The sequence below is a fragment of the Synchiropus splendidus genome, chromosome 5 (assembly GCF_027744825.2).
Source record: "Synchiropus splendidus isolate RoL2022-P1 chromosome 5, RoL_Sspl_1.0, whole genome shotgun sequence".
NCBI lineage: Eukaryota > Metazoa > Chordata > Actinopteri > Syngnathiformes > Callionymidae > Synchiropus > Synchiropus splendidus.
In genome coordinates, this window is record NC_071338.1 from 32,021,623 (window position 1) to 32,049,559 (window position 27,937).

Consider the following 27,937-nt stretch of genomic DNA (forward strand, 5'->3'; position numbering starts at 1 on the left):
CCCTCCCTCCCCCTTGTGTCCTGTGGTCCGGACGTATAGAGAAGGCCCTGTGCTGCAGGAGGATGGAGGTGCTGTCAGTAATCCCATAATGGCAGGTAGATGGAACCTGTGTAATCCTCTTTTTAGATGCAGCTATCATCGTCTCTAACCCCGACACTTTCCCTGCTAATCCTCTCAAGCCCCAAAACACAACCTGTCCGACTCTGATTAGTCCGTCTAATGCAAACCCTGCAGTGGGGATGCATCAGTCCAGCTCCCCTGCGCATCTGTAAGAATTGCTATACAAGTACAGCGACAACGCAAAGTCATGGTCCTGCCAAACAAGTTGAAAGGTCGTCCTTGCTTCTTTGCACCGTTTAGACATGTGTGATCTTCACAGTGTTTTCAGAGCAGAAGTTCTCAGAGTGTCTCTTCGGTATGAGACCCACTACTTTACCTACTCTTTTGATAATACTGAGCTCTGCATGTCTGGGAGTGAAGCCTCCTCATCTGCGCGCACAGTGTCACACTCACAAGCAGCACCTTGAGACCTGTTGTGCGTAAGCTGCTGCGCCACAAACACACAAAGAAAAAAACACTCTCTTGTTGACATTAAAGATATAATCCTGTGTTGTGAGACATGGATTTTCTGGCACGAGTAAAGGACGGCAATCCTTGACCTCACTGCTCAGCACGATGTGCACACGACACACATGCTTGTATTTCTATCTTTGTGGGGACATTGTGAGGTTTCTCATGACCATAACCCTTTCCCCAGCCTCTCCCCCTGAACCTAACCATCCAAAACACATGGCTCACATGAACCAGGACTCTGAACCAAACTGAAACCCAGTGATAATGACCCAGTGATTTTGGAATCTTCATCCTCAAATTGAGGATTATCCTCGTGGGGTCCAGCCAAGTGTCCCCACAAAGTCATACAGTCCTGGACTAGTCACCGCCCTGTGGCTCCATTATGATAATGAAATAACTAACTTCCATGCAATGGTCATTTTTAATTGGTGCGCGAGTACGATTCCGTGTGTATCAGCAAAACCTAACAGTCCTATCACAACCCAGATCCCTTCTGCCACTCCTGTACCTTTCACACCAGATGCTGAGCTCTGAAAATGAGGACACTGTTTCGTGAAGCCTCATAGTTCAGTCCCTGAGCAAAATTCTAAAACTGCAATTGGAGATTTTAGTTCATCAGCCCTGCTTATAACTGCTAACAAGATTATCTTGAGAATTTCATTTTGCCCAAGGAGACTGCAGAATGCTAAAAAGGTCCAGACAAATAAGTAGAATAGATCATGTTTTTTCATGAGAGTTGAACTCCAGCAAGCTTTCACTTACTGATCCTTATCTATGGAAGGAGACAGGTCTTCTGTTCGTGTTGAGAATGAGTTGCGAGCTGTCGTAGATCGTATGTTCCCCAAAACTGCAACCGAACTATGGATTCACGGAGGGGTTCTTTCTAAAATGGGGGACACCCTGGGCAGGACACTGGGGACATGTAGACAGAGAACCACTCACAGACACCATCCAACACTATAGAGTCAAGAGTCATCAGTATGGATTGTGGGAGGAAATCAGAGTGCCTGGTAGAAAGACACATGCACGGGGGAACATACAAACGCCCCATCCTAAAAGCAGAGTTGCCTCACCCTTCATCATAACACACCATGCTGCACTGGGGTCCTCAAACATGACCTTCATTCACTATCAAGTCATATGGAGCTTTGCCATGAAATGTGTGAAGTCAGTTTCAAAATGACCTCGAACAATGAAGGAGATGATGAAAATAGCACTGATGAGGGAATTGAGTTGAGTTAAACGAAGTTCATTCCTAACAGTCGACTGGCTTTTTTTTTTTTTTTTAGCTCAGACTTTCAGATTGCAGAGAAGACAGGTGACAGACCCATAAAGAATTTTATTGGCCATTAAAATGTGATCTAACACGGAGGGAGCTGATGAATTATTAGTGCGTGTGTTGAGGTGAGATGTTGGTCTCTTCAGTCAAATTCTGGCTGTAAGACGGACCTGTACAGAAGGGTTGGACGGAGCGGGGGGCTACGGTACTCAGGAGTGTGGGGGCAGTTGTATTGATGTGGTGGAAGAGGAATAAAAGCATGCTCTGTGATTTCCAGATTCTTTTGGAAGTTCTGATCAAAAGAGACGGCTCGGATCAGAGGTGAGGGGAGTTGGTGTTTTACACGTCTTTCAGATTCCCACATCAAAGCGTGAATAAGTGGGAGCTATGACCATCGAAGGTTGCGTCACCGCAATCATATCTAGCGCTGTTAGCGCTTCCTGGATCGGCTCTACACGGTGGGTGAGGTTCTCAGCATCGGGCTTGTCTGGATGAGCATCATGGAGGAGTCATGAGTGGGATGAATTTCTGAAGTGCAAAGAACTTGTCTGTGATGAATACACCTTTCTGACTGCAGGAATGAAAAGTAGCGTTGTAGTGGAGACCACCTCACCTGAGACTGGCACCAGAGAGAATCCAGCCCAAGACTGAAGAAGAGACTGAAGCACCAGTTCATTAGTCCTATAGAGACACATTTTATTTTGCAGTCAGTTTTCCAAGTAAATCAAGAAGTGAAATGCTGTCGTTCGGTTTGGTCTCAGTCACAACTCCTGGGTTAGGTGGTCTGGACTGGGTCAGCGATCGACCTTTAGAGAAGCTTCTTTTCAGTCAAGACACCATTGTGAAGTTCTCTTGGAGATATCGATTCGATATTGGTTTGAAAATGTCAAATACATTTGTTAAAATAGACCCTCTCCATCCCAGTAAAGGTATTTATTGATCCTAGCTAGCTGCCTTCTGCTGATTTTAGCTCCACATTTTCCTACCAGTTGACAGAGTTTGAACTTAGCTGTGTAATGAAATAGTTGTTGAATTTACGCGCAGACTCTGGGAAAGTCCAGAATTCTGACTTCCCTTAAGTATATTTGTCCAACTCAAATGCTGCTAAAAAGTGGCTGGGTTAAACGTAGCAATGTTTTTTTGTTTTGCTGTCTGTCTTTATTTACACCATGAATCATGTTGTTTATTGATCCTGATATTGCTTGTGTGGTGAAAAACACCTCCCCTCCCCCCGACACAATTTCTTTTTTTTTTTTTTTTTTTATTTGGCTCATAATCCCGTCCCTGGAGTGGATCTGCTGGCTCACTGACCAGCGAGCCCTCAGGCCACGAGGTCACCGACCCCTCACCCTTCCTCCCCGCTCAGCTGGCCAGACCCTCACCCCGGGACAGATGGATAACGGAGCCAAGGCTTTATCTCCCCCTGACCACACTCTCCTTCTCCTCTGGCCTCGCTGCAGCCTGTTTCCTTTCATCGCTGCTTCTCTGCATCTGTCCGTCCTCTTTGATTGTCCACTCACTTCTTTGTCGTCACCTGAGTTGATGCTGGACTCTCTTGCCCTTCTGAGCCGCTCTGTTTACTTTTAAAGCCCTGTATGGGAATCGAATTCCTCTCAGCATCACCACATTTCCCGTATCACAGTTTTAGGATCTTGTTTCTGTTGACAGGAAGAACGCGCCACTAACGTTCTAGTCAGGACGTTAGCTAGCTAGAATGTTTGCTTCGTGTTGCACCAACTCTTTCACACATCTTTCTTCTGCGCTAACGTGAAATCATCTGTAGGCGAGAAACCTCATGTAGTTTTGGGGTCAAATGTTGACATGTTCTGACGTTCACATGGGAAATTGGTTGTGGGTGTGAGGACCTTTCTTTTGTTTGTTCAGCTCGTGTTTTTATGGTTTTCTTTGGGCACTCCAATATCGTCCCCGGTAACCTGTCCAGGCCGTCCCAACGTGACCTTGCTATATCTTATGATAACCACGTAAAGGACGCCAGTTTAAGGTAGAATGAATGCACTCATCTACACGCACCTTTGCCCAGTCACTGGTCCTGAACTCTGTAGTTGTTGTCTAGTTGCAACACTTGAGTTGCACTTAAGTTGTGCCAAACAGTGAATTGAAACTTGACTCAGACTCGTGATTTGTGACACGACCACTCGTGATCAGTTTTGTGTTTCCAGTCTGTCGTCACAGCCGCCACCTCAGGAAGATCCGACTACAGAGTGCTGCTCATTTGGCTGCTGCTGTTCCGCTTATTGTAAAGATTAACCTAAAATCTGCTTCTTCTCTTCCATTGTAACATTATAACGTAGCATTGTGAACACTGACGTCTGCAACATCAACGCATTAACTGTCATTACGCCTCCTGATGATGATGTCGTAGTTCATGCTTTGATTTCTTGAAATGCAGTGGTCTGATAGGCTGGTTAGTGGCTGCAAATCATAGGATAGCACTGGAGACCTGACTTGGAATCGTGACAGCGGCTTGAGACTTGACTTGGCTCATAACCATTGATTTGGGACTTGACTTGACTCATGGCCTACGACCCGAGACTTCACTTGGACTCAAGGACATGAGACTTAAATTTGGACTTGTGACCAACGACTTGGGCTTGACCATGACTCATGACCAATGACTTGAGACTTGACTTGAACTTGTGACCAATGACTGAAGACATGACTTGGACTTGTGACCAACAATTTGAGACTTGACTTGGGGCTGTGACCCATGACTTGAGACTTGACTTGACCTTGTGACCAGCGATTCGAGACCTGACTTGGACTTGCCAAAAATAATGACTTGTGAGCATCCGGGGTTCACACTCACCTCACCTTCAGTTTGACGGCGAGCTAATGCCACGAACGCTTTTCGGTGCCTGCATGTCATTTCTGTGTCCATCACCTCCATGAGGCCATGAAGAAGGGAAAACTCCATCTGTCCTGTTATTGCTTTTCCTCACTGTGACCTTTATTTAGGTAAAGGTCGTCAGGAGATGCTGTTTACATGACAGCGACTCCCCGGTCAGAATATGGCCCTAATCCAGTTAACCTGGGAATATTGATGTCACACTAATGAAAATCAATAACTATGGAAAGTCGTTCGTTCAGGAGCTCTGCCAGAATTCGGGGACGTAAAAGAGCGAGCTCCGATGCCTGATGGTCCGACGTGACATTAACTGCTCCGATCTTCTGGATGAAGGTTTCATGACTTGGTTATTACAAACTGTTTTATTCAAATATGTCGCCGAAGATGATCAATAATATCTGTTGAATTATTGTGTTCCTCATGACTGCTTGGCTTTGAAATTGAATTTGAAATGTAAATTGATGCCGTTTACATGGCAACGAGGCTCCCGGTGACTAATCTGGTCATCGTGGGAATATTGATAATCAATACAGCGTCAGGTCGCAATCTTGGGTGGGTAGTTGGTGAGATGATGTGCGATGGCGTGACACAACCTGACATGATGTGTTTTTGAATTTCCATATTGAGTTGTAGTTGTCTGACAGGACTGCAGGATTTTTATTATCAATATTTTATCAGGATAGTTTGGCCTAAAGGTTCAGCTTCACATTTGGAGCTCCAGTGCTCATGGCTGAATCCATCACAATATTTTATTTAAGAGGCAGGGATATATATATATCTCATTGCTCCCATTTATCCATGCTTTGATGTGGTAAAATGTAATATTTGCATTTGTTTTCTGGTTGATTTAACTTTCCATACATATATATGTAAATATTCATAAAATTACATTGAATTTAACAATTATTGTCGAATTAATAGTTTCACATTCAGAGACACTAAAAACAACTTCTGATCTGTTTAAATTAACATTTTATTGTCGAAAATGCAATCTCTTATTTTGGAGTATATTTTATGTTATATTTTATGTATGTCTTATTTTGTCTGCTACTATAATTGTTTAATATTTATTAATAAGTGTATTGTGCAAATATATATGTTGGGTTGATTTTTTTTTTTAATTTGTAAGTACTAATATTACAAGTGAAGTATTTTTTTGGTTCATGAATAATTTCATTGATTGAGGCGCAACTTAATTTGTGTCTGATTTTGGAAAAGAACACAATATTTTTCGAGATTTTTTTTTATATGTATTATATATAATATAGTAATTATAGAAAAAAATAACATTGTTTAAGAAAAGGGGAACGTGCTTATTTATTTAGTGAAATTGACGTTTAGTCTGACCTTGAAATGACTGTCTTTACTCTTTTATTTTTCGTTTTTGCCCCGGTTGATGAATCAGAGCCAGTGTATGTGTTATTATTTTTGAATTCCTGGCCACAAGGCAGGTGTTGAAAGGTCATGTCAGCCCAGTGAACGAGAGGAAAAGACGTATGTTCGTGTTTAACTTTGACATAAAGGCGTTACTGATGACGCCATCCTGCGATCTACGCTTTATTTACCTTAAAATGAAATGAAGTTTGCGCAATAATTCGAGCAAATGTTGACTCGTGGTCCGCGTGTGCGCTAATCTGCTGATCCTAAACAGCCAAAGCAGCCTCCTGTGCCAAAGGGGCTGACGCTCAGGCGGATCGAACCTTTCGATTGATACTGAAACAATTTGCATACTGATTCTCTCGCAGTGCGCACGGATCCATAACGACACCGAGCAGCTATTCAAATGCGCCAGCGAGCGGAGCAGACCAGCACCGGAGCAGGACCCGGACCGGCTTTTCACTTTTAAAACACCGGATGAAGGATATTTGCGATCGGACCGCGGTGCGGGGGATGTTTACTCGGCGCGGGGCTTCGTGGTTGCGGCGGGAGAGGAACCCGAGAGAAGCCGAAGAAGGACGAGGACCGAGGAGACCGTCGGATCTGCTTTCTGCGTGAAAGAGTGAAAAATGATGTTGTGCTTCTGAGCCGGTTCTGGATCTGGAGCCCTGCGGAAAACCTGCCAGTGTGTGTGTCAGCGTGTGTGTCTGTTGTGTGTGTGCGTGCGCTGCGTGCGTGCGCGCGTCTATGTGTGGCGCAGAAGGAGTTGAAATGCGGACATTTTGCGCACTGTTGGAAGACACAAAAAAGTCACCTGACCGCTTTAGAAACTCTATCAGTGACGTGTAATCTGGATTTTTGCGGCTGTTCCCGCAGATTGGGTCATCGGGTCTCAATTTGAGTTGCTTCTGACGCCATTCATTCATTCATTCATTCTGGAATGTCCTGAATATATTTCATATTAATGCACGTTTGAATTGATCGAGGGCATTGCTTCAGATTCAGAGTTTAATTCCGAGCCCAAAATGTGTCCACGCCTCTTTTTGATGCGTTTAATGCACGTACCATGAAACCTTCGTCCACTACAAATGCAGATTTTGCACGCAGTATCTGAGTCCTTTTTCTGCTGAACTGCGACCGTTTGTTTCTTAGCCCTCCATTCAAACGCCACTCAGCGAATACCACCACGTCATGCTGTTTTTCTGCATATATTTAACTTAAAAACAAAACTAAACAGCTGGTGTGATGTCAACTGCTGACAGTAAAATACGTGTTTTCCGCCATACCAATGTGTCGGTTTTAAGCATTTTCAAACGCTGGGTTTATAGTAGAAGACAAGAATTGATCCAACTTTATCGATTTGCAGCACAAAATGGCGGATGCGGTAAATGACGTGGCGTTTGGCGACATTTATTTAAAACACTAAAAGGCATTTTAGATATTCGTTAAATAAAGCATTTCGGTTGTTTGTTTGTTTTTTTATTTTCGGATTTCGCTTTCCCATTTAAATTTTCGCCATTTATTATTGAAAATGATATTTGTTTCTATATTTTCTGCTTTGTATTCTGTCACTTATTAATTTGATTTATGTCAATTTTCTGCGCTATTATTTCGAATTTAAAGTTCAACGTAATCATGTTTTTTGTAATGAAATAACCTGATGATAGTAACAAGGAGAGAACTTTATTTTCTTACATGTATTTCTTTTTCCTTCTCTTCAACTTGAAATGCTGAACTCACACGAGTGGCACCAGGCCTCCGAATCTGGAGTCAAGAGTTGCACTCTTTGTTGTCCTAATTGGAGTCTGCCCAAAGTTAGTGCGGTAATTGGGCGGCATATGGAGCCAGTAATGTAAAGTGATGCTTCATTCATCTCACATGAGCGCGCACATCAGAGCAAGTGACGCGGAATAACGCGAGCGAAGAGGCAGTTGATCTACCCGTGAGCAAGGCAGCAGCAGGTTGGGCATCTGCTGCTCGGGCCATGATGGCATTTTCCTTAATTAGTGATAATGAAAATTCCTCAATCAAGTAGAAGAGAGGAGGCGCGACTGTTTCTCTCCTTAAAAGGTTGACTTCAATTATTTAAAAAAAAAAAGAACTTCTTATTTATTTGCTTTTTATAACATTGGCGTTTTATTTCTTTCAGTTCCTACATCTTATTTTAACCGTATTCTGCCATTTAGCTTGTATGTTTTTAATCGAATCCTCCATTTCCACCAGGAATTATAATTTTATTCCGTATTGATCGGCTGTGTGTGTGCGTGCGTGCGTGTGAGTTCGTGTGTGTGTGTTCAAGGCCTTCGGATCCACGCTAAAGGCCAACAACACTGCGGTCCACATTTATTTTCCGAGCCAAATATTTTCCGCTGGAAAGATCGCTTAAACTGTTTTATCTATTTTCGCTGGTAACTCAACAATAAACTTAAATAAGATGGAAATGTGCCGCATACGGATAGAAAAAGAGGTTAATTAAGACGTCTTCAAATCGAGGACAAAGTCAAGTAGTCTGCTTTTTTTTAAGTCTAAAATGTCATTGCACAAATTCGGAGCCGTAATTGACATTTGGAACATTTATACTGCTGCTTGTGTCACAGCGCGGAAATATTGATCCGGTGCGCGGCCGGACTGGCTGCTGCCTCTCAGCCACCACGGTGCGGAAGAGCTCCGGTCTGAAGATACAGTCACTCATTTCAAGGAGCGTCTGCGGAGGTGGAAGTCACGCGACTCATTATTATGAGGATGATTATTATTACTAATAATAGGGAAAGTCCTGCTTTATAATGTTGAAATAATGATATTCCTCTTTTATTGATTTTGCTGGAGCTGATCAACACTGACGTCAGTTCCGGCTTCTGCAGCTGATGTATCATAATAAGAGTCTGTATGACTGATTTTTTTTTTTTAAGAAACATTTATTTATAATTGATAAGTGAAAAGCAAGTGTGGAGGTTAGACCTGGTTAAAACGCAGAGTAATAGCCAATGATAAGGCGACTCAGTCAGATGTGTGGGACTCAACTCCCTACTTAGCGATTGTACTTGTATTTCTCGATGTTTAATACTCGCCAGGGAAAATACTGAAAAAGAACGGTTGTCTCCTAGGTTCACAAACACCACGCCGCCTCTGGCTAATAACTCGCCTAGGAAAAACTTCCGTGTCCACGTCAGGTCCACACATTCAGAGGTGCATTCACGGATCACCTGAGAATCAGGATTAAATCTTCTTGAAACAAACCAAACAAACATAACATCCAAAGCAACAAAAACATGCAGTGGAGATCAGAACCCTGTTAGACCTACACAGAACTGGCAAACACATTTGTTGAGTCGTCTGTCATTTGAAGTTCGGAGATTTCAGGATGGTAGATGGGAAATATTTGTGTGACCTTGTAGGACTCGTAAGTGGTGACCCTGAGTGAGAGGATGTGATGCTCGTCTCCAGACTGCTTAAGCAAGTGAGTCTGTGCTCTGCATCCATGATGGGACGTTGGGTTTGTGTTCCGGGAAAGTGGATTATGTGTTCGGAATAGTCTGATCTGTCTTTTAAATATCGGCTCCCAGGTTATCACTGTGGCGACAGGGTGCCAGCTCAAGCGCGGTTGTGTTGTGTTTTACATACACTGTCAACATGTTGGCTGTGGGAAAGGCTGTACAAGTGTGTGGAAGACAGTAACTCTATCTTCCAGCTGAGCTGTTATGGGGCTGGTTTCTGTGATTTTTATCCCGTTTGAACACTTGGTATGGTTCAGAAATGTTTTCAACTGTTGTGTCCTGGGACATAAATGTATATCTTTAGGCTTGTATGCATGGAAGTGTGAGGAGATGAGGCTAAACACCTCTGAATCTCTTCTTGGTGAACAGGAGGTGAACACAAGCCTGTGCACAGAGACTTAAGTGTAGGAGGACTTACGGTGAGCTGGTGAAAAAGAGCTGAGCTAGAAGGTGGCCGCATGGATAAATGATGTCGTAGCAGTGTTCCACAACACAAGTTTTGATTCACTGAGCAATGCAAACATCGCCGCAGCACAGTTGGTTTAATGACATCGCAGTGGAAAGCACTGATTTAAAAACAAGATTTAAAATGTAATGTAAATTCTGGGTCATCCACGTATTACTTAAAATAAATACGTATAATGTACTTTGCTTAATGAATCATACGTACAGTTCTCTCCGCAACTAAAGTGACGACGACTAACACAAGATGTGATCATTAGACAACTCACCCTGATGCGTATGATCGAGCATCAGTGTGATGTCATATACATTTATCTAAGCAAAAATAAAATTTGGAAATTGCTTATTTTTCATTATATATTTATAATTTCATTATTATTTTTTTGAGCATTAGTTAACTGCTTTCTCCAGTGAATAACCCAAACTTTGACAGGGGATATAGAGGGTTAGAGCCAAAGACTGAAACATTTAAAAAGTAATAATAATAAATATTATAAACTGAGCAGCAAGTTCATTAAAATCTGTGCTGTTAACTTGAATTATGAAACATTGTCGCTAACACTTCCACTAACTTCCAGGTACATAATTCTGAACATAGGTTGATCAAGCAGCACGCAAATACAATGATTATTCAATGAAGTATATTTCTCCCCTCACAGTTTGTGTAGTTATCTAGAGGATGTTGTCAAATATTGCATATTTTGGCATGAACGCAACATTGTCAGTTGTAAAGAATTGATTTTGCCATGCATGAAATTATTGACAGCAGATTGGTTGTACTGAAACATTTGTTGTTCTTCTCTTGTGGTCTGAATGTGTAGACTAAAACAGGACAAAGGGCATGTTAAGTGTTACCATGGTTACCTTCTTTGTTTTATGCTGCTCAAGTGGTCATGCTCAGAGAACGACTGACCTGAAAAGTGTCATCTGAGCAGGCGTGTGAATGTTTTTTATCGGATTATATGGGCAAATATTTGAAGTATTGATGGTGACTGAGTGCACTGCCTTGGTCGTGTCATCCGAGTGGCAGAGACACGGTCACCAGCTTCTACGTTGTAGTTGTCGAGCACAGAAAACGTGCGTCGATATGGCTTGCCCTGTTCAGCGTCCGCAGTCATATTGCAACTCGACATGTTTCTGCTCATGTATGAATGGTATTTATTTCAGTCGTGCTTCCATGATTGGATTCTGCTCGCAGTGAACCCCTCTCTCAGAAATGCCTGTTCCTTCGTTGTGTTCTCCGCCAGGCAAATGTCAGCGGCTCCCACAGACCGGGGCCTTTTTCCTCGGCACAATGGCCACAGAGCGTCCGCGCACACGCGCACACAGACGTGGCAGCCGCCCATCGATCCCTATGAGAACGTGTGGATGCCGTGTAAGGCCAAAGCAGTGTCTCTGGCTCAGAAGGTTGTGATGCAGAGTTCAGTTTTTCTCCAACTCGAGCCGCTGATGAGGCTGATTACAGTTAATTGCGGGTGTGTTTGAGGTGGTAGGCCTAATTATCCGCCGGGTGTTTTGTTTGTGCGCCTGCCGCTGAAAGTCCATTATGTGGGCCGACTTGCACGGTTGGTCGGCCACACTCGCAGGAATTAGGCTTCTTTTGTCTGGACACACGTCACACACACGCCGTTGACATTGACTTCACATCAGAGACAGTTTAACTTCTTCTCTCCTTTTTTTTTTTGCCTCTTCTTTTCTTTTATTTGACTCGTTCAAGCGAGTGCTGCTTCTATTGTGGGGACCCTGACAGATGCGGGGCCCCTAGCAGGTCCAGGACAGGGAAAAGTCTGAAAGGTTAATCTGTGCCCCCGCAGATGTTGGCTTTGGGAGTCTTGAAGCGTCACCTTTGACATGTCCCCCATTCAGCAGGGGGTCGAGCAGGACACTGGCCCGCTACAAGCTGTCACCTCGGCCGGCTGAGGACGCCCTGCTCCGCCGCTATATTAGGATAAACGGCCCCTGACACACGAGCAGGGGCCGCCTGTTAACACGGGTTTGACTCGCGGCCGGGATAATGCTCTACAATAACACTGGGGCGCCGGGTGTGTGTCAGTATGTCATTTCCTATTGAGGAAGGGTCTTTGAATGCATCACTCGTGACTGTACAACATTTATATGAGCGATTATTTCTCCTGATGGATTAATCCAATGTGAGACCCCTGAAGGCATCGCCGGCCTGCAATACGGCGCCGTAAAACTGCTTATTCAGCAACCCTTTACCGGATTATTCTTTGAAAAATGTGCAATATTTTCTCATCTTTTTCCAGTTTTCAGGGCGTGATTTCAACTTCAACTCAACTTCAATTTTCAACTAATAAATCAATGAATTTGTAGTCATAAACTATTGAAATTTCATCTCAATTCTGGCCAGTAAAGAGGACATGGTCATGTTAAACTAAAGCTCAACAAAAGTCAGTGTGTGCGGAGCGAGCACGCTAACAAGCCAGCCATGAAATCAGTGATGAGCCCCAGCATCTTTGTAGCAGCAGAGATAGGCAGTGAAATAACAAGGTTTTCTCAACCTTGACCAGCATTACACTGCACATAGAATCATAGAATCAGGCAGATGAAACAAATATCTAACAAATCTTCAGTCAGTGTCCTGTGTGGATATTTCAGTGAGATGTTTGCATGGTGACGATGCAAGCATGGGTGGAACATCCAACTCCACACATAAAGGACGCACTTCACCCCAACTTATAGCTGTAGTCCGCATGCAATAGTTAGCAAGGAAGTGTGAGAGATTTTTTAGGTTTTACTGATCTACTTCCTGTTCTGGAAGTAAGGTCAGATACGTTGCACTCTATGGTGAACCAGCTGTTATTTACTTCCACAACTTTTGACTCAGAATATGAGTGAAACACTGTTGCAGTTCCCACATACACTTCATCCTCTTGACATGAGCTGCCAAGATAACAATGGTTCTGCTGGACAAATGTTTCTGCTGACCTCTGCAGTTTCATTTGTCACTCTCCTGCATGTATTTGGATTTGTGAAGCATATATGTGCTCAGTTTAAGATTTCAAAGAAACAAAATGTGTTCATTTCCAACGAAATTATTAGAAATTGTTGATGTTGTCATCTGAAATAAAAAAAAATAAAGTACAATAAAGTGGAGTGTTTGTTGTACATTTCTGAAGTGTAAATTACCAGGATTGGACGAACCCACGGACGTGTGCGTGAGATCTGTCACGCACACACACGCACACTTACTGCTGCGCTTGGTTCGTTAAGCTCAAGGGTTTGAACAATAGACACATCTGCTCATCGTTTTCTATCAAAAGAGAAGGTACTACACTCGTTTGGTTAAACCGCCACATATTTGGGGGCGCAGAGGGGGTGTCGTGGAGGGGAGGGGCGCAGGGGGGGGTCTGAACTCATCATGAAAGCACCGATCTGTACATGTGAAGTTCACCGGCAGCTGTAAAACTACTAATCACGCTATTGATCCGCCACACTTTTGCGAGCTCCGCGCTTCTCAAGGGTTAACAGTGTTTTCATTGTCGAGGTGAACGATCAACTCCAGATGACCCCGGAAGTGTCGCGCGCTCGCGCCGATCGTTTTAAGGGGGACTGAAGGTAAACATCATTAAGCCCCACTTGATTAAATCGGAGGGTTTCGGTGACGCGCGCGTGATTAAAGAGGAAAAGACGGTTTCTGAAACGGTTGCTTTGTTGGCGCGTGTGTGTTTCGTTCGCGAGCGTCAGGTGAGTCGTTTGGTGGATTCAAGTCGCTGCGTGTTGCGCGGTGATTTGTTTTTTTTTTCAGCAGGTGTTTTCTTACCGTCCTTAATAACGTGACGTCACAGCGGTCGTGCGAGAGAGAGGGGAGAGCGAGAGAGGGGGAGGAGGCTAGTGCGCATGTGCGTGCGTCGCTCTGTGCTGCGGTGGAAGACGATTTGGAGACACACAACCAAAGAGATGGCACCCGACCGGAGCGCGAGGACAGCTGGATGGCGGTGGGGGGGCGTCAATTAGAAAGAAATATATATAGATATAAAATAAAAAAGAGCAACAAAATCCGGAAGCGAGGAGTCCTGGAGAGCGTTTTTTTCCCATTTGTTTATCCGCGGAGAATCAAAGCTGAGGACTGATCCCGGACCTGGACGCTGCCGCAGCAAGAGGAGGGAAGCAACAAAAGAGCATTGAACTTGTGACCACTTCTGCATCTGCGCAGGACACATAGATGGTTGGTCCCGAGCGCGGCCGCGAGCATGAACGCACAGCTGTCGATGGAGAACATCGGAGACCTGCACGCAGTGAGCCATGAGTCGGTGTCCGGCCACGGAGAGCTGCACTCCCGCCTGAGCCCGCGCGGGCTCGGACACCGCGCCATGGGCATGGCGACCCTGCTGGACAGCGGAGACTATCACCCCGGACACCCGGGGCACCTGCACCCCGCCATCAGCATGTGTGAAGCCCCGCCTGGGATGAGCGCGAGCAGCACTTACACCACGCTGACGCCGCTGCAGCCCTTACCCCCCATCTCCACGGTGTCCGACAAGTTTCCTCCGCATCACCACCACCACCATCACCATCCGCATCATCCGCACCCCCACTCGCACCAGAGGATCCCCGGGAACGTCAGCGGCAGCTTCACGCTGATGCGCGAGGACCGGAGTCTGGCCCCCATGAACAGCCTCTACTCCTCCTACCATCACAAGGACCCGTGCATGGGCCAGAGTCTGTCCCCGCTGTCGGGCTCCGGTCTGGCCAGCATACACACCACCCAGGCGGGCATCCCCCCCTACGCCCACCCCGGCGCCGCCATGCCCGGGGAGAAGATGCTGACCCCCAGCGGGTTCGAGGCTCACCACCCGGCCATGCTCGGCAGACACTCGGAGCAGCACATGAGCTCGGTCCAAATCAACGGCCTGCACCACCACCCGCACGCCCACCTCGGCGCGCAGGGCCACGGCCAGGGGCTGGGCAGCAGCCGGGAGCAGGCCTCCGGGCTCGGGCAGCAAGGGGGCGCCGGTGGAGGAGGAGGAGGCGGCGTCTCTGGAGGACAGATGGAGGAGGTGAATACCAAAGAAGTGGCGCAGAGGATCACCACGGAGCTGAAGCGCTACAGCATCCCTCAGGCCATCTTTGCCCAGAGGGTCCTGTGCAGGTCTCAGGGGACTCTGTCCGACCTTCTGAGGAACCCCAAACCCTGGTCCAAGCTCAAGTCCGGCAGGGAGACGTTCCGGCGGATGTGGAAGTGGCTGCAGGAGCCTGAGTTCCAGCGCATGAGTGCGCTCAGGCTCGCAGGTGAGCGAAGCCTCGGTAAAAACCCCTTTTTGTTTTTTCTCTTCTCAATGTGTGATCAGAGTGGGACATCACCTCCGAATGCTCCCCAACACTCGCCCATCAATCCACCCCAATTGGTCCTCCAACACCCAAGTCTCACTCTCAGCGGGACTCGGAGGTGATGCCCCTTCTCCGCGTCCTGTCAGTCATTCTGTGATTTATCACTTTTGCTGTGAAACGAAACCAATTTGGTGATAAAAACACACTCCCGCACGCTGCTCTGCCATGTCCCCGCGCTGATTTGGGGGTTTACCTCAAATTATCGATCGCTTTTGGCTGTAATTGGATGCTGATCAGTCACCAATCAATTAACAGGTCAAGTGGATTCAACTGTGGATAGATTTTGGCATCGTTTGTTGTCATTTCCATACATTCTGCGCCTTTTAAACACATTCACTGCTCTTCATATTTAAATGCGCTTCATTATTATTTTCGCCCTAAAATAATATGGGAAATTATTCTGTCATAATTGACCATTAATTTTCAATTTCTGTGATGATTTTAACACGCCATATTTGTCAATAAAGTTAGTTCAAGCTTCTAATCAGAAACTGACAATTCTTTTCTAATTATATTTTTCCATTGTATGAGTAGTTCCAGCAACATCAGCCTTCTGTGGTTTAAAAATAACGATTAGAATGTCATAGTTTTAATTCTAGTCAGATCACACTCAAATATATTCATTTAATAAAATAATCTGTATACTACTACTTCTATATACTAATACTAAAATAAAATGAAGTCCCTTTATTAAAAAATATATATTGAATTATAATTTTACATTGAATCATTTCTGTAATCATATAAAAATATGTTTGTGTACTTTCATTTCAAGTGTACTAAACGACTGTATTTATGAAGTATTTCAGATACTAAGTTTTAGCCCACACTGTAGATCATTTTTGTAAACATACATTTGTAAAATTTGGATGGAAATGTGCTTTTGTTTTGCAAATCCAGCATCAACAATTCTTCATGTCTCCTGTTACTGTCACTGGCATCACTTTAATGTCCCTACACTGATTGTGTGCGTGTGTGTGTGTGTGTGAAGCCAGCTCATGTCATTTTACCTCAAACTATCGACCGCCTTGCACTGTAAGTTGAACCCAGAAAATCGTTACGAACGTGTGTATTTTGGTGAAGAAGCCCGTTTTTGTGTGTCGCTCAACAAGAGCGTCGCGAGAGCGCCACGTGTTTTTGAAAAATAAAGACGTCCATTTGAATAATCGAAGTGGACTCCACAGCCAGGACGGAGATTCGTTGGAGATAACGTGTTTAGGTTTTAGTGTGTGTGTGTGTTAACTCACCCTGGCGGAGGGATCTCTAATTAACTGATAGACCTCTGTATTAATTTGTCCCAGGGGTCAACAGCAGTCAATTAGAGGAGGCCCGGATCTCACGCATGCGTAAACAAGCGTCCAATGGATTTTTAAGGCTCCAATCAATGGCCTACAAATGGGCTTTTTGGCTTTTCATCAAGCTGCTGAGTGCTAAGTGTGTGCGAACTTGTTTTATTTACAGCTGACGAAACGAATTTGACTGCGCATTTTAATGCCACATACACATTCCGTCCTATTTTTTTTTTTAAATCGCTGCATATTTTTGACCTATTCAGTGGTGGGTGTGTTATGTTAGTGTCAAGTTGTCCTTCAGTTATGGCTTCATTGGCTGGGAAAAAATATTATAATAACATCATGTCATGAAGTACATTCATTTCGATATTTTTGATAAAAATGACATGATATTTATTGCTGTATACCACCGTATTTTACTTCGTCTCCGGTGAGGCTTTAAATAGTTATTGTTTTGTTTTATTAAATCAAAGGAAATATTCAAGATACTGGATATACTAGATATATATATATATATATATATATATATATATATATATATATATATATATATATATATATATATATATATATATATATATATATATATATATATATATATATATGGTGCTGTCTGTTTTATACAAAAAAAAGAGAAATATATGTATATATAAACTTGAATGTAATTGTTATTTATGAGGTATTTCCTTATGTTTTAAATATGAAAAATAACAAAAAAGAATTCTGAGGAAGAAAAAATACTTCAATACGTCGCCTGCTTCAAAAGCTTCAGCCAGACAGTCTGACATTTAAATATAATCCCAAAGATTTTCGAGCACATTGCTGTTCAAATAGTCCATTTATAAAAGCGTATGAAACATTTAATACTACGTTTATTATAGTTTATTTTGTTATATAAATAAATTAGGATAATTTTACTAGCAATAACTCTGAAGTGACGCTTAATGCAAAATAAAATGTGGCTAATGGAATGGACTGTACTTTTCTGATCTAAACATATTGCATTAATATGGATCTGAGTTTTCAATTCAACACTTGGTCATCATTTTTGCTAGTTTATTTATTCAAACGAGCAAACCAAATGTATTCATGGATCGCCTACATCAGCAGTTATTTATTCAAATGAAACTACGTGCCAGCTAACGTCGATATCTCCCCTCCATTGATCATACATGTATAATTTCACCCGCTATTGTCGTTTACTTCTCGCTTGAAAATAAGGCTATATGGCGTGGCTCGTGGTGTTCAGGTTGAGGCCGTTATTAAAAGCAGAATGACGTGTAACGGTGGCAGAAATGCTGATGTTTCAGACGCTGTACAGTGGCGCATCATTGTTTTGTTGTCCTCGTCCGAGCTCGCTTCAATTTACATTTACGATTACGGTAGCTGACGTACACAACATTTAACGTCTATTAAAGATGATTTCTGATCAACCCGTGTTGGACTAAAGCCTTTGTAAAGCGGTGCCTGTGTGTACAGTTGATGAAGCCGAATGAATGCAGGCCGCCATCTTATCGATCCCTCCGTTTCTAGGTGAAGCAGATATGTGATCTGAAGTAGACGTGATATGCTTATTGATTTCAGGCTTCAGGAATTAATCTCAGCCCTTTCTCTCTTTTCCCACGTATTCAATTATCCTGCTGAATATGGCGGAGGTAGATGGAGTGGATGCCTGAGGTTTTAAAGTCCTCATTTCACCTGACTTTGTCTTCGGTGTTGATCATGTTTCCATGCATCTTGTTTGTTGTCCTCGACTTATGGGTCGTTTATCTTACGATGAAGCGCCGCGGTGACGTCACATCGGGGATTATCCGTTGGTAATGATTAGCCGACAGTGGCTTTTGTCTTTGTGTGAGTGTGCGTGTGCGTGCGTGTGTGTGTGCGTGTGTGCGAGGGTCCATGGGAACCTCGGCCTCCACTGCGTTATAACATGGTGAACAATAAGCCACGTTTATAGACGGGAACGCGAGCGTTTTTTTTTTCAAAGACACTTGTTTTGTTTTTTTTTAGAATAAAAAGTTATATATAAAAAGCTATACTTCCATAAGATCTCATAAACATGGTGCAGTGATTATTTATATTCTCCTCTAAACCACGGATTTACTCACTTCATATTGAAAACATTTTAACAGACAGAGCTTGCTTTTTGTTCACAATTCAATGCCTGATTTTCCAGTCAACAGCAGTAACCTTTTTTTTATACGTTTGTAGTCCCATCGGTCGTTATATTGTTTATTTTACAGCAATATCATTTTTCATGTTGATTGAATTGCAATCATTATGCGGTTCAATACGTGTTCGCAGGTCGGAGTGAATATAGCCGTGTTATCTACATGTATGTGCTTCATGTGTAAATGTGTTGTTGTGTCCGTCATAAAAATAGATGCCTAGCTGGAGATCAATTTCATGGATTGAAGAGGTCATGAATGGGTCGTTACACTTGTATAACGAGGGTAATAGTTGCTGCTCGTTGGAAATGATTCCTGAAATGTGGCTACATGTTTTTTTTACACACTTTTTACTTTAATTCACACTTCAGTTTTTATGTTGACAAATCTTGAAAAACAGCAGTACTTTAGTGAGTGCTGTCCTCATTGTCCAAATGATGTTGATGAAGGTACTTTATAAATTATAAGTTAATCTGAATTTGTTTGTGTGAATCAGTTAGATATAATTTTAATGCTAACAATCTATTTAATTTCCCACCAATCATAATAAGTACTTTTCAAGTCACTTTTGTTAACATAAATGACAAAGATGCTCCATCATTCGCCAAAGCTGCTTCACACACATCAACCAGCCATTATGACCACATCTTGTTCAAGTCCCCCTTTTGCCACCAAAACTGCAACTTTTCTGGGGTGTTCCAGGTCTGCAGTGGTCAGCACCATCCACTATCCAAAGTGGTCCCAGGAAGACGCCAATGGCCACCCATGACCCCCATTCCGGTTCTCCGCTTTTTCCGCCATGGACAAATGCAGACTCGGAACAACCCGCTGCACTTTGGGCGGCAAAAGAGGGACAGTATTTGGCAGGTGGTTCTAATGTTATGACTCAACCATGTAAGTCCCTGTTGATCATCTATACACACAACTCTTTTGTCACTATTTTCATGAACGTTTTGCATCACTGTTGTGCTTGTGGAGGCATAGATCTAGAGATCACGCTCAAGCAGCAGTGTGTGAATTCAGAGGCATCACAGAAGCTCGACTTTCCAGAAGTGTTCCCATTGGTTCTACTGCGCCAATGCTAACCAGGATTAGCAACAGTTACAGTGAATCAGTTCAGGACTGAATGTGTAACCTCACTGAATTCTGTTGTTTGATACTCAACTCTGTTTTTGATGATAAGCCTGCCACCTACATGCATGTCCTGCCAAGGTTTGACTGACCTTGCAGTCCAAGTCTGCCCCCTCCTGGCTAACATGGAGCGAGTAAATCAGAGCTTGTCATGAAAATAAAATGGAGCAGCAGGGCGGTCCGTGTGCTGATTGAAGTGTTACTGAGCTATGCTGTAACTTCAGCACCACAGACAGCGACGGTCGCCCCCCTGCTGACTCACGGTGTTCACACCGTGGTCAGTCGCCCGCCAGGGGTCCTGAGAGTTCATGAACCTGACTGGCGAGGCGACCGATCGATCACCTAGCGATAGAGAGAAAACGTATTGATTATTGTTACAGTAAAGCTGCTGGCTGAGTTTTGTTTCTGTGTGGTAGAGGTGTGTTTTTGCCTGTCAAGAGAGACTGGTCACTCAGAAGCTGAAGTGAAAATGAAGCGTGTGTTCTGTTGTTTGGACGCATGGTATTACACTTAGGGGCCAGGTGAACATAGATCACGGTATTTATGGTTGGATCCCCTTTTGTGACAAGTGGTAGTACTTGGTCTTGTATGGTAGCTGGCTGTTCTGTGCAACATCAGATGATATTACTTTGTAGTGTCTCATGAGTTGTATGCTATGTTATGTCACAAAATGGTACACTAGATGGGAATCCATGGCTCCTTCCACATGTGTCCTTGACAATCCATGTCAAAGGAGGTTATTGGATCATTTTGTATATATTTGAAGTCTTTAAAAGCTCAGGAGGTGGCGCTCTTGATTTCAAAATCATGTGAGGTTTCATTGAAATGGTTGTTCAAATCCAAAGGTTTTACTGCAGACAGTGCCATCTAGTGGGCTCTGAAAATGAGGACACTGTTTCATGAAGCTTCATTCGACCAACACCAATGTATCCCATTCGAGGGGCCGAAGGCATCACTACAGGGTCATATATCGGAGCCCCAACTCTTAGAAGGCAGGATTGTAGGGCTTGAAACAAATTTCACACCAGCATCACAACAGAGCCAGACGGATGAATAAGGTGGGATGCTACGCTAGGTGGTTATTTGATGCCTGTGGGCTAAGCCAATCAGCTGCCAGGATCCTGGGCCATGTGCTCTGATTCCATTTACCAATTGGAGCACAATTTAGTGGTACAGTTGGAAGGTACAGTATGGCATTGGCTGCTGTGACACGTTGAATTTCCACACTGTGGGACCAATACAGGACATATAATTTGATACAGGACATCTACAGCCACTATGATAGGGTACATTGTGGTACTATAGCATCTGTAAAAAGCATTTTGAGGAGTGTGAGGTTAAGAAAAGTTTGAATCCGTGGAGGAGAACTTTGTAGTTTGATATGTGTGTGTGTGGTATTTTATTGTTTACTGCTGCAGGACCCTGTGGTGTGTGATGGGGTTGTTTGGTGCAGTTGTCTGCTTCCTGGTCTGGAGTGGAGTGTTGATCTTAATGTCATGTAATAACCCCCGTGGCACAAGGTGGCGCTAACCTCTCCCCCTTGCTGTGTGTGTATTCTCTGCAGCGTGCAAGCGGAAGGAACAGGACCACGGCAGGAGCGAGCGAGGCAACGTGACCAAGAAACCCCGGCTGGTCTTCACTGACGTCCAGCGAAGGACTCTTCACGCCATCTTCAAGGAGAACAAACGTCCCTCCAAAGAGCTGCAGCTGACCATCGCGCAGCAGCTGGGCCTGGAGCTGGCCACCGTCAGCAACTTCTTCATGAATGCGCGTCGCAGAAGCCTGGACAAGTGGGTGGACGACGGCTCCGGCCACCCGGTCAACCCCAACGCCTGCACCAAAGCCTGACCCCACTCAACTCATGGACTGACTCACTCTCGGTGGAAAAGCTTTAAAGAGAAACTTACAAAGAACTTGAAGTGTTGCCCTTAAAACTGTACTATATTGATATTTATAGTATCCAAAGATGAAAAAACAAACCAAAGACTTTGACCTGCTTTTGTTCCAGAAACACGTTGGTGTGTAACATACTGCAAAAAGACCCTTGTCTGACCCACTCCCACACACTCTGTCACCGTCACTGGTCTCTAGCTTTACGACCCCCCCCCCCTTCACCACCTCCCAGCCCAGTATCAATCCATCGTTCACCACCCTTCTTTAATCTGATTGGTTGGTTCTAATGATGGAGACCGAAGCGGAGGTTTAATCAGCCTGTTGGCAGTCTGGTCTGCAGCCCTGGACAGAATGTGGAGCTCCGCTGGGATTGGCCAATCAACGTGAAGAAAAAATAATCCCAACTGGAGCGTCCGGATCGTTGTGCAACTTTTCTTTTTTTTTTTTTTTTTTGAATCGATGAACTATCTGTCTGTGCAGCTGTCTGTTTTTCTATCAAACACCTCAGACAGAGCGGATCAAAGAGCGCTAACCCCCGAACCAGAGCCCAGACGTGTAGCGCTTTCTTCCAACACGCTTTCAAGACACAAACTCCAAAGCCCCGAATCTCACCGCGCAATTCAGAGACGAAATCAGACCAAAGATGACGTGGTGCAGTTGATAATCCCAAGTGTCGCACTTCGTTTCTGATTCAAAAACCTCTGTGAAGCGCCAACATTCACTACAATCAAAACCTAGTCGACGCCCTTTGGCCTTTAAATCTGATATTCAAGGTCAATAATTTGGCTCCATTGTTCTCCACTGTTCACGGAAGCAGAGTCGTGCGGATGTAGCTTTATTGACTGGTCACACTTTTCACACATTCTAAATCCAGATTATTGTGGTGTGAATGTAGCGTTAGCTCTGCAGTTAGCTGGCCAGCTAACGCTAACTCACCCCGCGAATTTAGCGTCAACATTTTGACCAGTTCCACTCGACTCTTCCCTTTTTGCTCAATAACCCAAACACCATTTTTCGATTCTAATCCATAAAATCATTCTCATGCGCCGACAGCCTTTGCTATCACATCCGTGAGTCCGTTTTCATCTCATCTCCTTTTTCAGCCGAGGAGACGATATCAATGATCAGATCCCTGCACGGCCATCTCAGCCCATCACCTGAATACCAAGAAGCCCCCTCCCTGTTCCCGATCCCCACCCCCCAGCTCTGCATGCATCTCAGCGGCAGGAGGAGAGCGCTACACGGAGGCCAGCGGAGGTCAGCGTAGCATATTAGATATATTAGCTGGCCCGCTGCCGTCGTCTTGGCTCGGAGAGGGGGTTCGCCAGAACAAGGCGGGGCCCAGACAGAACTGCTTGGAGAGGAAAAGGGGAGAAAAAAAAAACCAAAAAGACGACAAGAAACCAAAAACAATTGTGTAAAGACCTGATGATGTTTTATAGTGTGAACCAAAGATGCTACCTCACTCAAGTTCCATACGTGATTTCTATCACTTTGATGATACCAAAGAAAACCAAAGATTTTGTCACATTGCACGGCCTCGACGAGTGGTGTTCAAAGATGTTGTGTGTCTCCCCTCCCCCCCCTCGCTCTCGCTCTTCCCCTCCCCGGCCCCACCCCGCCCACCTGCACTCAGCCCCCGCGCCCCGGCTCTGCCTGCTTCATCTGGACTCTCTGATTACAGATCCATAGATAGTCGTGCTGATGTAGCTATAGGCAGATGTGCTGATCCAGCTGCAGATACACACAAGCTGGTGCTGTGAAGCCAGTACAGTGGCTTCAGGCCCAGCGGATTTCAGTCCCACCACGTGACTCGGGCCGGCCTGTGTGTGTGTCTGCGGTGAGCTCAGGCTGCGTCACCACCCCGAACGCTTCAAGGTCCTGGTTCTGTTTACATGAGCAGCACTTCCTCTGGCGCCACAGTCAAATAGCAGCGTCCGGTTGTTGAAGGTTCCGTTTTTTTAGGCTCCTCTCGTGTAGCAGCACGTAGAGTAAGACTCTTCGAGGAATCCTGAGGGTGCAGCAGATCTCGGGGTCCTGTTGGAAGTTGAGCTGAGCCAGAGGGCAGGAGCCTGAGCCTCATGAGGCCACAGAAAGTCCCAGTCAACGTAGCGCCACTAAAGTGGGCTGAAAGTGGTGGAACCACGAACAGTGATTCCATCTGACCCAACATTTGGGGTATGAAACGCAAATTTAACCACCATTTCCTTCCTCATTATTGCACTTATTTTGACCTGCCAATCATAAATACAATCGACAAAGCAATTTAAACCTATTTATACCTTTTTCCAAAGATTTTTGTATAATTATCACTTATTTATTGTATTTATTTATAATGATTTATTTTAACTATTTAATATTTAATCTTTCTGCCATCAAACAAAGACACTCTTGATGCTTTATTTTATTTGAGGACAATTCCAGTCAACCCATGCACTTCTGTGTGTTTGTCTTTATTACATCACAGTTAACGTGAACTACTCTCCTACATCTGTTTCAGCTCTCTGTATCAGTCGCGTCATGTGAGTTTGTCTGTCCTCTGAACGTGATGAAAAACCGTCTGGGTTCCCCTCCACTCCGGCCTGGGAACCCTTGAGAATCCCTCCAAAGCGGAGGCCATTATTTGAAGCCCATCCGGGCCATGGATCATGAGTGGATCCAAGTTAGTGGTCGGCAGTTCTGGAACTTCATCTCCTGATTTCGGTGTTGCTGCTCATGTAAACCAGTCCTGAAGCGAGTCCTTGTCCAGCGGCGCCAGCCTTGTCTGCGCTCCAGTGTGGACGCAGCCTCGGAGGCCGGCCTCTCCCGTCGCCGCGGTCAGAACTCCACGATAGGTCGACATGTTCCCCACATGTTGCAATCTTTCTTAAAACTCCCAGGACGAGTGCCTTGCTTGAACCAAAGTATTAAACCGCTGTTGACCTCTTTGTGAATACCTCAGCCTGTCGACGGGCCGCCACCGACGAAACAAGGATTTTTCCGTTCCTTTCTGTAATCACGCCGCGGTGCTTCTTTTTCGCCAACCATGCAATGAAAACGTACCAAAGGAAATTCTGTTGTCCACTTCTGCAGATTCAAACCAAAGCTCTTTGTTTCTCTCTGGCCCGCCCCCTCCCCCTGCCCCCGCCCCCCTGCCGTATGTGCGCGTGTGCGTGTGCGAGAGAAGGTCCAGCACTCTGGCCGTGCATGTCTTTACCAATGTCTCTGAATACCTCATAGTAATAATTCCTTTGAGTTCTGCATTGAGACGTCTATCTGTAAGTTAGGCAGAACTCCTCTTGTGTGGTAATTGTTGTTGTTAAAAAAAAAAAGAAAAAAGAAAGAAAAAGGTGTATCTATTTTGGGAGGTGCAGAAGTCATTGAGTTTCAGGGTTGACGTATGAAACTAGCGGGATGGCGGGAGAAACATATTTTTTATCAGACATTGGGTTACGATGTTTAGACATATTGCTTTTTACAGGGTAAAACCAACTGCTGTGATATTGTGTTCATGTTTCTCGACTTCTGTGTTGTGCTTTTTTTTAATTTAATTGCATTTTTATATTGGTTAACCACTGCTTTAATTTATGTAGAAATTCTAGATTTGTACATAGTAAGAGGGATGAAGAGGGAGGGGCCAAAAAAAAAACACACAAAAGAAAAAAAGACGGTTTTACGTTCCAGCCTTATTTCCCACGCTTAGATACCACCGCGAAAGGTGTAGTTTGTCTTCTTCAGCCGGCATTTTAATGTGTTCTGAACACTGCCACAGACCCAGACAGTTGATGTTCCGATGCAGACAAAGTGATCAAGGAGCTACTTTGTTAAACTGCTGGCAAAAAAAGCAGTGTGTGTGTGTGTGTGTGTGTGTGTGTGTGAGAGAGAGAGAGAGAGAGAGTGAGTGACTGTGTGTTTCTATTCTTTTTATCTGCCTATACAGTTCTTTTATGGGTATTACTGCACATCCAAAGATTTTTAAAACAAACGGAAAAATTGGAAAAAAAAATATGTATGATGTTAAGAAAAGCACTGGCATTTGTGACGTAGTTCTTTTTCTTTTTTTTTGCCATTCACACGGGTATAGAATGTAGAAGGCGTAGGGCGACGTAGACAAGCTAACCACTAGGGGGACTCTCCTGCTCTATGTACAATCCCAAACATTCGAATCAGGGGCTGCAAGTCCCGACTCCACTTTGCTGTTTCTTACACGGAGTGAGGTGGAGTGGAGGCCGGGCAGCCGGTCTGCCGGGGGCCGTGCCACGGAGCTGGGTCTGTTGCCATGGCACCGCCGCCTCGCCCCATCCAGTATCTGTTCTTTTGGTACGGACTTGTGTAACGAACCCCAGCAAAGTCTAATAAAAACCTGCTACGAACATGACCAAGAAAGCGAAGCGTGCGTGTGGATGTTTCTTCCAGTCGCGGGGTGCGGCTCTCCGACCCGCTTCCTCTCATCCGTCCTCAAGTGGTGGCGCTGTCCGAGCCTTCAAATCTGGTCTTTTTTTAATCATGTGCTGGATCAGATTTGGGTGGGACAGAGAAATGTGTCTTAGGCTGCACTCTTGGGTCCATTGCAAGACTGTTGTTACACGTTGTTGCCGCAAGGGGACGCTGCCTGACTCCGATCTTTTTAATCATGTGATAGATCGGGTTTGTCACCCGTCCGACATGTAAGCGTGAGACGAAACTACAGAATACAAAAGTATTGCATTTCATGTGGTGGTGTGTCGTCATTGTTCGGCGAGTTTTGTGCGTCGCCCAGTTTCTTCACGCCAAACTGCTCGCTCACAATGCCCGGGGTTGCGTTCCGAAATTTAAATCCCGCTCTTCTAAAACCCAAGTCACGCCCACCCAAAATATTCTCAGCAACCTCTTACGATATGTTTATAAACACATGTACCGCTGCGTGTATTTGGACTTGAGAGCTGCCCCTGCGACGCTACAATGCCAAGCACAAGAGCAGCTCATCCTTCAGGATTCGGCTTCAATTCTTGACATTGCGGTCTTTGGACACCAGGGGAGCCAGTGCATTACGCTCTAGAGATGACTGGATATTTGTCAAACTTGTAGCAAATTCCTGGATTTAACTTCATATTTAAACCTTCCCTTACTGCAACGTCATCCAAGACTCGGAGTAGAGCTTCTCATTTAAGGCAAAATCTTGGGTGGATACTGGGTTTTCATGTGAGCAGAGCAGAGTGTGGACGTGAAGGTTAGCAGGAGTTCCCCGCACCGTGGCTAGCTTGGCTACGAGCCTCATGATAATACGGCGGCGCCTAAGACAATCATCTGGATCTCTAACGCTGGGGGGTAAAGGTTTCTCACCCGCGGACGAGGGTCCTCCAGCTACTCACAAATGAAGATGCTTGAAGGGTTTTGATAAACAAGCAGATTTATTGCCACCAACATTTAGCAACTTCAAACCATCATCCACTTCCTGCTTCTTTATTTTGTTTCCTGCTAAATTCCAAAGCTTTTCGGGTTTCAAATGTGTGCGTGTGCGTGCGTGCGTGTGTGTGAGACGGAGGGAGGCCTGGTCCTCTCGGATGTAAACCTCCATATGTCATGACCTGATTTGTCATCGCTGTTTCCAGAGCTTTGCTGCCGCTTTCTCAGTGCCGTGCAATATCATCTGTTGTGATTGCTAAGCAAATGACAAAAAAAAAGGAAAGAAAATTGAGAAGCAAGTGATGATGTCATCCAGCTTTTTTCAGTGTTCAAATGTTTCAACATTTCTGTAGTCACAAAAACGTAGAAAATAAACTGTTGGTATTTCCAGCTTCTGAGTCCCAGCTCGTGTTTTTCGTCCTCATGGGGGAGGGGCGCAGTTTTCTGGGGGTTACACTTTAACATCACTGGAAAATATTTACATTTTGAGTCGATCCATCAGTGAGGGACAGATGGAGGAGGAGGTGTAGATGAAGCTTCATGAAAGCGTGTCCTCAGTCTCAGAGCTCAGTAGGTGGTGCTCTCGATTTAAACATGATGTGAGCTTTCATTGAAACCTTTCTTCAAAACTGAAGATTTTAGAGAAGAGAGCGCCACCTAGTGGCTCTGAAAATGAGGGCACTGTT

The 27,937-nt window shown here is 44.6% G+C and overlaps 1 protein-coding gene across 5 annotated transcripts in view; it reads left to right on the forward strand.

Annotated features, from left to right (window-relative positions):
- The window catches only part of onecut1 (one cut homeobox 1), a 78,516-nt gene extending 50,908 nt beyond the window's left edge, over positions 1 to 27,608 (forward strand). The window contains exons 1-3 of one of the 5 annotated variants that reach the window (XM_053866796.1): positions 14,007 to 15,319; positions 19,566 to 19,757; positions 21,559 to 27,608. In XM_053866796.1, coding sequence (XP_053722771.1) covers positions 14,266 to 15,319; positions 19,566 to 19,757; positions 21,559 to 21,842 — 1,530 coding nt within the window. In that variant the 5' untranslated portion in view covers positions 14,007 to 14,265 and the 3' untranslated portion in view covers positions 21,843 to 27,608. Of the gene's footprint in view, positions 1 to 14,006; positions 15,320 to 19,565; positions 19,758 to 21,558 lie in introns of those variants that run through there. The other 4 variants (XM_053866797.1, XM_053866798.1, XM_053866800.1 and 1 more) reach the window with 4 other exon arrangements.
- Positions 27,609 to 27,937: the final 329 nt, after the last annotated feature.